At 38.3% G+C, this 9,749-nt stretch overlaps 1 protein-coding gene across 1 annotated transcript; it reads right to left on the reverse strand.

Annotated features, from left to right (window-relative positions):
* Positions 1 to 1,141: 1,141 nt before the first annotated feature.
* On the reverse strand, positions 1,142 to 2,101 carry LOC139005976 (olfactory receptor 4K2-like). The gene has a single exon (XM_070408402.1). The coding sequence runs from the start codon at positions 2,099 to 2,101 to the stop codon at positions 1,142 to 1,144; it is 960 nt and encodes a 319-aa protein (XP_070264503.1).
* Between the last annotated feature and the right edge of the window lie 7,648 nt (positions 2,102 to 9,749).

The following is a 9,749-nucleotide window of genomic DNA, read 5'->3' on the forward strand; positions in this document are numbered from 1 at the left end:
AAGTTGGGGAGAATTCTACTCTATATTTGTTAAATTATTTTCTTCCTTGCCCTAACTGGTTTGGCTCAGTGGATAGAGCATCGGCCTGTGGAATCGAGGGTCCCAGGTTCGATTCTGGTCAAGGGCATGTACCTTGGTTGCGGACACATACCCAGCAGGGAGTGTGCAGGAGGCAGCTGATCTATGTTTCTCTCTCATCGATGTTTCTAACTCTCTATCTTTATCCCTTCCTCTCTGTAAAAAAATCAATAAAATATATTTTTAAAAAAAATTATTTTCTTCCACAGGTTATGTTATATTGAAAATAAGACCCAAAACTCATACTAAGACTAATAATACTTTTAAATATTTTATTTGAGATGAAAATGTCACAAATTTAACAGTTAATAATTTTCCAAATGTTTTATCTTAGAATTAAATGAATTCATCATATCTATGATATTCAGCCAGGTTTTAATGGCCTAAACTTTTAAAAGTTTGATTAATTATCTGCTATATCAAGTGTGATAATTATATGCCTATTAAGAAACCATATTGTTAAATTTCAGGTCCTCCAAACTGTTCTCTTTTGTTCAACGTTGACTCAGAACTCAAACAATTAGACCCCTTAAATCAAGATTGTTCAACAATATTCAAAATAATCTGTTTATGATGTCAATTTTTTTCATGAAAATATTGTACTGCTATGGAAAAAAAACAACAACTTATTATGCCCAAAACTCTAAGTTAAAGCTCTACATGCGGATACCATCAGAGTGCCACAAGGTTAGGCAGCTGAGTGGTATGTTCTGAGTTAGAATACTAGTGAAGAATATTTTATCTCAGCCTTCTCTAAGTAGTCTTAATCTAAGTATGTTTATAGGGTTCGATCTATAAAACCTGAATTCATGTTCACAAATTTGATGTGCACATTTTTCTATGGGAAAAAATAGATTTTGACAGATTTTTAAATGGATTCATAATCTTAAAAGGATTGTAAACACTGCACTGACTTTTAAGCAAGATATTTTATATTTTCAACCTTGGCTTTTATTTTCATGAATTTAAACTAAATAACTTAAAAGGCAGCTACTGAGTTTAATTTTTCTATTGCACTAAGGACAGAACTCAGGATACGAAATCTCAGACAGGAGGTCTCTGTTCACTGCACTGGATATCTGGGGGTCCTTTTCCCAAGATATAAATATTGATTGCTTAGTTTCTTCATCACAGCTGTTTTCACTTCCTGATTTCTCAGAGTATAGATAAGTGGATTCAAAAAAGGGGTGAAGATGGTATAGAAAACAGAGAGAACTTTGTCCACTAGGAAGTTTGTGAAAGGCCACACGTAGATGAAGATGCAGGGCCCAAAGAACATTAACACAACAATGAAATGTGCAGTGCAGGTAGAAAAAGCCTTAGATGATCCTATGGAAGAGTGGTCCTTGATAGTAACAAGAACAATAATGTATGAGGTGAGCAAAAGCAGAAAACTTATAAGAGCAATCACACCACTGGTTGAGATCATGAAAACCCCAAGGACGTATATATCTATACAAGACAGCTGGATGACCAAAGGAAGGTCACAGAAGAAACTATCTATAACATTGGGGCCACAGAAGGGTAAATAGAGAATAAAAGCTAACTGGCTCATTGTATGCAGAAAGCCCACCATCCAGGAAGTTACCACAAGCCCAACACATACTCTTTGGCTTATAATAGTTGAGTAATGGAGAGGTTTGCATATGGCAATGTACCTGTCAAAAGACATGGAGATCAGCAGCACAATCTCAGTCCCAGTGAAGAGGTGCAATAAGAAGATCTGAGAAATGCAACCCTCAAAGGAGATGGTCTTGCGTTGAGCAAAGAAGTCCATGATCATTTTTGGAGTGGCAAAAGAGGACAGGCACATGTCAATGAGAGACAAATTGCTGAGTAGGAAGTACATGGGGGAGTGAAGGTGTGGGGTGGACAGGATCGTGAACAAAATCAGGCAGTTACCTAACATGGTCATTAAATAGAAAATGAAAAATATCACATTGAAGAAAATCTGGAGCTCCGGAGAATCAGTAAGTCCAAGTAACACAAATTCAGACACTCTGGAATGGTTGAACCCCTCCATTGATCTACAGACTTTGCTCTAAAATGACAAAATGGAACAGAATGATAGAGCTAGAAAATGTGACACTTCTATAAGTACATAATAAGGAGTTATGATATTAGCTAATACTTTACTAGAGTATTGATTATTGCCTAAAATCCAACTAATAACTATCTCAGTAACAATTTTTTCTTTTTGGGATCACTTAACAATTGCTATGAGGTATCAATTCAAATGGACAACTTCTTGGTTTTGACTAGCATTAGTATATGTTGGTTTATATTCATCACAAACCCACACTATAATTTCCTGTTCTGAATGTTGCATAATCAATATTTATAGAGGAAGATTACACTGAGTTAGTGTGCTCTACTTAATAAATCAGATAAATTAGAAAGTTAAATAAAGGTGGAAATCGCAACAGTTTCTGTTAAACCAAAAGAAAAAAGCAATTATATTGAATCCATTATTGTTGAGCACTGGATTTAAATAACAGTTTAACATGATTTCAGAGGACTCACTTAGTTTACGAAGGTGATAAATGATTTTTCATTTAAGTGAATTCCTAATCTTCTTAGCCACAGAAAAATCCAGTTTCATTCTCATTTCACTTGCCTACTTTCAAAGTGTTTTGTCAGCATTGATAAGTACTATTTTTATCTATTAATATTTAAATGATAAATTAATTTCTAATTACATAAAACTACTGGTGACCAAATGGTATATATCCATAACATATGAGAGTTATTCGCAACCTTGTTACTTCATAATCTCATAGAAACATTTAAAAAAGAAGAAATCCCTCTTTCAATTTTCCTCATGCTGCTCAAATACATTTATTTTTATTGATTAAGGGAAAAAAAAGGTTTTAGGACTGGGCCAGGAAATGTATAAGATGAGTGTTGGGTATCTTGTAGTACCAGAATATAAGATGCTAAAAACAAAACAAAGCAAACAAAAAACCCACATTGATGGCAGCATGTCAAAGTGACACCAGAGCCAACTGAAAGAGGACTCATTTCAAAATTGACTTTTCAATTTAGAGCACATTTCAAGTTCTGCAAATATGTCCTATGACATTTTTCATCTAGGTTACCTCCCCTTTTCCCATTTGAAAAAATATATGGTTTCACCCTCATATACTTTGCATATTCAAATTGTTCTATCAATATTGATAAATATTTTTAAAAAATTGTCAGAGAACAATATTCCAGAAATCTTAAAACTGAACTGTGGCAAAAGGGCTAAGGGTTAAAGTATTCTTGACTTGCTCTGTGATCTTGATCATTCCTCAGTAGCCTCTCAGAGATTTGTTTCTTTGTCTGTGAGAATTAAATTAGGAGGTCTATATAAAGCAGTAAAAATATTTTCTGGGTAAGATTCATGATCCAGGTTTCCCAATGCAAATTTAAAAATACTGTTCCAAAATAATCAGTTTGACTTATTATATTAATACTAGTAGTAATAATTGCAGTAAAAATATTCTAAGTTTCAATTCATAAATTAGAAACAGATACATGCTTCCAAAACAACTTCATCTTTTAAAGTTAAATTACTTATTTTCATATGAAAATTATATGAGTACCTTAATATATTAAATGCCCTGAAAATTCTTAGCCTTATTTATTTAAATATTTATCCTACTTTCCTGACTTAATAACGTAGTTATTAATGAGAGCATGGAAACTCTTACTATATCCAGTTTACATACATAATGGATATATTATGTATTCATTGTCAGTGAATAAAGAGTTGTCAGGTTTTTACCTCCTTTACCTCCTTTCATTTCAGAAGGGTACCTCCAGTACCTATTTAGTGGAATCATTCATCCTTATAGACAATATATATATATATATATATATATATATATATATATATATATATTCTTTGCTACTCTATTATTTTTGCTTTATATAATTATAAATGAATATTTTTTGCTAACTGAGGAACACAAACTAAAATTACTTCTCAAGATCCTTAATATTATTTCCAGCTGTTAACCTACCAGCTACTCATCAGGGATCAAAAACACCACATCCTGCAAGATTCACAAGCCTACTGAAATCACCATGGTCCTCAGTAAGCATCAGAAGTGTGGAATATGGATATATATTTTCTCTTGTCTTGGTATGAAAGCCACTCGAAGACAGCAACATTTAGGAGATCAGGGATTAGACACTGTGATCTATTTGCAGTGGGAATTATTAAAATGTTTAGCAACTTTCCCCAAAGTTGCAAGAAGAACTGTGAGGAGTGTCTTTGCTATTTAAAGTGAAGATGCATATTCATGTTGAGATAGTGTGATTACAGAAACAGCACAATTGGCACTGGCCTAGGAGGAGAGCTTTGCAAAGCCATTTAAGAAGTATTTAAAGAGCAAAAAATTGCTCCTTTGAATATGGAAATATTGCTACCTTTCTGCCCCAGTATTCTATGTCCCAAAGTTGGAAAATAACTCTTTTTATGGTAAGGACATTAAAAATTAGTACAGGCTAAAAGGTATGATAGCTGCTGCCACAGGTGGTTGAAATCTGGGGAAGAGGTAAGGCAAGTTGGAAAGCACAAAGTAACTGGAAGAAGTGAAACAGTTACTATGCAAGTACCCTAGAGGGATGATGTAAGAATTAAACTATACAAATAAATGTAAAGCATTCAGCACTATACCTGGCACAGAGGAATTGCTGGATAAAATATGGTAGAAGGAATAGTGGAGATTATTATAATTATTTACATTATTTTTTGAAATGTCCATGAAACATAATCCAGGAAAATACTAGATGTGGATTCTCAACTTAAAATCATAACTGATAATCTTGCCATGTTTACCTGAAGGCCAATCATTTATCTGTGACTTGCTCTCCAAACCCAACTTTCTTCCCAAATAGCTCAGTGATTTGAACTCTTCACAACCACCATACCTACTCTACATTCCCCACAGGACTAGCAAACCAGCCCAACAAAGTCTTCCCAGCTGATCACATTCCTCTATGACTCTGAAATAAGAAAACAAGTGACTAATTCTTTAAGATCTTTAAATGTTTTCATCTGTTAAAGAGAGAGAAAAGAAATGACTAAAAAGACCCCCCAAAAAGAAAGAAAAATAAAAAAAGCCAACCAACAGACACAAAGATTTGGTAAATTCTGAAGTATTTTCCCTGGTTTAAAACAAAAGGTAAGTGTATATCATTATTACTGGAGTTATCATGGAAAAGGCAAGAAAATTAACAGAAAAATAATAAAAATAAAAGATAATTTAGAAAAACAAACAATTCAATTAAAAAATGGGCAAAGGACCTAAATATACACTTCTCCAGAGAAGATATACAGAAGGCCAAGAGGCATATGAAAGAGTGCTCAAAGTTACTAATCATCCAAGAGATGCAAATTAAAATGACCATGAGGTATCACCTCACATCTGTCAGAATAGCTACAATCAATAAGTCAACAAACAAGTGCTGATGAGGATGTAAAGAAAAGGGAACCCTAGTACTCTGGTGGTGGGAATGCAGACTGGTGCAGCCACTGTGGAAAACATTATGGAGTTTCCTCAAAAAAATAAAAAATTGAACTGCCGTTTGACCCAGTGATCCCACTTCTAGGAATAAATCCTAAGAATCCCAAAAACACCAATCAGAAAGAATATATGCACCTTTATAGTCATAACAGCATTATTTACAACTAGTGGCCTGCTGCACAAAATTCATTCACATTAAAAGGGAATTATTAGAGGAATATTTTAATATTGCTATTTGCCCTTTCTCTATAATACAAGTGTCAGAGATGAAAGAAAATTAGTAAAATGTATATGAAAATCTCCCTTCTGTCAGAGTCTGGGGTGTGCTGCGGGACCCAGAGTCAAGTCCCTGCCCATCCGCGCGTGCCTTGAGAGCGCACAAGACCCAGACCCAGCTGGCCCCACCCCCATCAAGCCCTGCAGGGTGGGGGGCACAGCCTCAGGTCACCCGGCCTGGTGACAGGCAGGGGGCACAGCTTCAGGTCCCCTGTCAAGTCTCACCGGGTGGGGGGGGGGGGGTGCAGCCTTAGGTCCCCCAGCCCGGCGCTGGGCAGGGGGTGCAGCTTCAGGTCCCCCGGTGTAGCCTCAGGTCCCAGGGCCCTGGCGCTGGGGCAGATGGCACGGCCTCTGGTCCCCCAGACCGGACATGGACGATGGTATGGTGGACAGGGGCTGGGTGGACAGGGGTGGACAGGGGCTAGGTGGAGGGAGGTGGTGGGGGAATAGAGGGGACATTTGTAGTACTCTCAACAATAAAGATAAATATAAATTTTTTAAAAGAGCATGAAGGACTTCTGGGGCATTATGAAACGGTTCTGTAATTGGTTGTGGTAGTGGGCCTCTAGTGGGCCTCTAGATTAAACAAAGAACTTATATGTGTGTGTGCATGGCCCATGGACATGGACGATGGTATGGTGGACAGGGGCTGGGTGGACAGGGGCTGGGTGGACAGGGGTGGACAGGGGCTGGGTGGAGGGAGGTGGTGGGGGAATAGAGGGGACATTTGTAGTACTCTCAACAATAAAGATAAATATAAATTTTTTAAAAGAGTGGGGGCCACAGCCTCAGATCCCCCGGCCCCCATTCGAGGGCATGAGGGCACAAGGGCATGATGACCATTTGCATATTAGCTCTTTATTATATAAGATGGCTAAGATCTGAAAACAGCCCAAGTGCCCATCAGTAGATTAATGGATAAAAAAGCTATGGTACATTTATACCATGGAATACTATGCAGCAGTAAAAAAGAAGGATCTCTTACCCTTTGAGACAGCATGGAGAGACCTGGAGAATATTATGCTAAGTGGAATAAGCCAGTCAGAGAAAGACAAGTATCACATGATCTCACTTATATGTGGAAGCTAATGAACAAAATAAACTTACCAACAAAAGAGGTCCAGAGGCATGGAAGCATGGCACAGACTGACAAATTTCAGAGAAAAGGTGAGGTGGGGGGAATAGATTAAACAAAGAACTTATATGTGCGTGTGCATGGCCCATGGACATGGACGATGGTATGGTGGACAGGGGCTGGGTGGACAGGGGCTGGGTGGACAGGGGTCGACAGGGGCTGGGTGGAGGGAGGTGGTGGGGGAATAGAGGGGACATTTGTAGTACTCTCAACAATAAAGATAAATATAAATTTTTTAAAAGAGCATGAAGGACTTCTGGGGCATTATGAAACGGTTCTGTAATTGGTTATGGTAGTGGTTACATGAATTTATACATGTGCTAAAATTCATAGAACTGCATACCAAAAGAAACCAAAATCAATTTTACTTTAAGATGATTTATAAAGTAGAATTTTAAAAAGCAAAATCAGGTAATTCAGTACCTTGGCCAGTTACAAAATAAGCAAATAAAACTAATAGCTTCTTATAAATCAACTAGAGGCCCAGTGCACAAAAATTTGTGCACTCGGGGGGAGGGGGGTGTCCCTCAGCCCGGCCTGTGCCCTCTCACAGTCTGAGACCCCTCGGGGGATGACCATCTGCTGGCTGAGGCCTGCTCCCCAGGGGATTGGGCCTAAGTTGGCAATCAGACATTCCTCTGGCAGCCCGGTAGCCCTCGGGGGATGTCCACTTGCCAGCAGGGAGCAGACCTAAGCTGCAGTCGGAAATCCTTAGTGCTGCTGAGGAGGCAGGAGAGGCTCCCACCACTACCGCTGTACTGGCAGCCATTAGCCTGGCTTGTGGCTTAGCAGAGTTCCTCCATGTGGGAGCACACTGACCACCAGAGGGCAGCTCCTGCATTGAGCGTCTGCCCCCTGGGGGTCAGTGTGTGTCATAGTGACCAGTCATTCCCAGTCTTTCTGCTGTTAGGGTCAGTTTGCATATTACCCTTTTACTATATAGGATAGAGGCCTGGTGCATGGGTGGGGGCTGGCTGGTTTGCCCTGAAGGGTGTCCCAGATCAGGGTGGGGGTCCCCACTGGGGTGCCTGGCCAGCCTGGATGAGGGGCTGAGGGCTGTTTGCAGCTGGTCACACCCCCTTCAGGGTGGGGGTCCCCACTGGGGTGCCTGGCCAGCCTGGATGAGGGGCTGAGGGCTGTTTTCAGGCCGGCCAAGCCTGCAACTGAAGCTCCCAGTCTCTCCTTTTTTTCTTTTTTCTTTTTTTTATTCTGGGATTTATTTACCTTCTGTAATTGAAACTTTGTTGCAGCTCCAGCTCTGATGCTGGGCTGTCTGAAAGCAGGTCTCTGGGGTTTGTTTCGCTTCTATAATTGAAACATAGTTGCATTTCAGAGCTGTTGCTTTCAGGCTCAGAGCCTGGCGCAGCAGGCTGGGAACCTTGGCTTCCTCCATTGCTGGGGCAACCAAGCCTCATGTTCACTTCAGCTGCGTGGCTCCCGGCCTCCATCTTGGTTGACAGTTAATTTGCATATTGTCCTTATTAGCCAATGGGAAGCATAGTGGAGGTATGGTTAATTACCATGTTTGTCTATTATTAGATAGGATTACCTGTTAAAGTATATAATAAAACACAGCCTATTCAGATGAACATTAAGATATGCAAGTAGGAATAACATGAATCAGAAATATGTTGTATTTGTGTGACAACAAACTATATTACTTTATAAAAAAATAAAACAACTGGAATAAATTGAAACATGTACTGTGTTATTGGATGGAAAAAATCAATAACATTCAATACATAAAGTCCTATAAACTCTACGTAAGTTTTTTGATTTAACAAAATAATTTTCAAAATATTTCTAGAAGAAAGTCAGATGTGAGTAGTAAAGAATTATAAATAATATTTCTAATATGCAAAAGTATTATAAAGCCATAATATTTAAATGACTCATGAGAAGCATGTGACACAATGAAAAAAATTAATGTAAGGGACCTGAGAGTACTGAAAAATAGATATAGATGCAAAAATATGTAAGAATTTATAATATTACTAGTGGCCTGGTGCACAGATTCATGCACATTGAAAGGAAATTAATTAGAAGAAATATTTTAATACCGCTATCCACCCTTTCTCTATAATAGAAGTGTCAGAGAGGAAAGAAAATTAGTCAAATGTATATGAAAATAATATATAAATTGATTAATAACTAAACAACATGTATAACAACAACAAAGACAGGATATAAAAACAACATTGATAAAAAACAATGACTGATAAATTGATTAAACTTATTCTAATATCTCCCTGTATACCACATTAAGAGTAAAAACACTTTCAGAGTGCTTGACTAATTTCCCTTGTGATAAAGTATTTACAAGTTTAACTTTAACATCACATGCTCTTCGAACTTAAGAGAAAGCAACATATAACTGACCATGTCCGAAAACGGGTTCAGGTAGGAATATTCCTACTCTGTCTAGAATTTGTCCTTGTGATTTATTAATAGTCATCGCAAATGCTGGCATCATGAGAAACTGTCTTCAAATTAATTTAAATGGGAGGCTGAGGGAAGCTACCGCTTGCCAATACTGTCAGTGCACCAAGGAACGTGGAAGGCCAATGGGCCTTGGGCATTAGCAGAGCTGATGCTAAGCACTGAGTGTTGAGATAGTGGTGGCTCAAGGCAGTTTCCTAACCTGATAATCCTTTTACTGTTTACCAAATTTTACCTTTGATATGCCTGTGTGCATTGCTAAAGGGCAAATGTGTATTCCAGTAAATAAAAAGCGGACCAGCCAG

Source organism: Myotis yumanensis, unplaced genomic scaffold (assembly GCF_028538775.1).
Source record: "Myotis yumanensis isolate MYYU_CA2020_CCGP unplaced genomic scaffold, mMyoYum1.0.hap1 SCAF_1, whole genome shotgun sequence".
NCBI lineage: Eukaryota > Metazoa > Chordata > Mammalia > Chiroptera > Vespertilionidae > Myotis > Myotis yumanensis.

Excerpts from the sequence above, each read along its gene's own strand:
- LOC139005976 (XM_070408402.1), bottom strand. The coding sequence starts at position 2,101 with ATGGAGGGGTTCAACCATTCCAGAGTGTCTGAATTTGTGTTACTTGGA.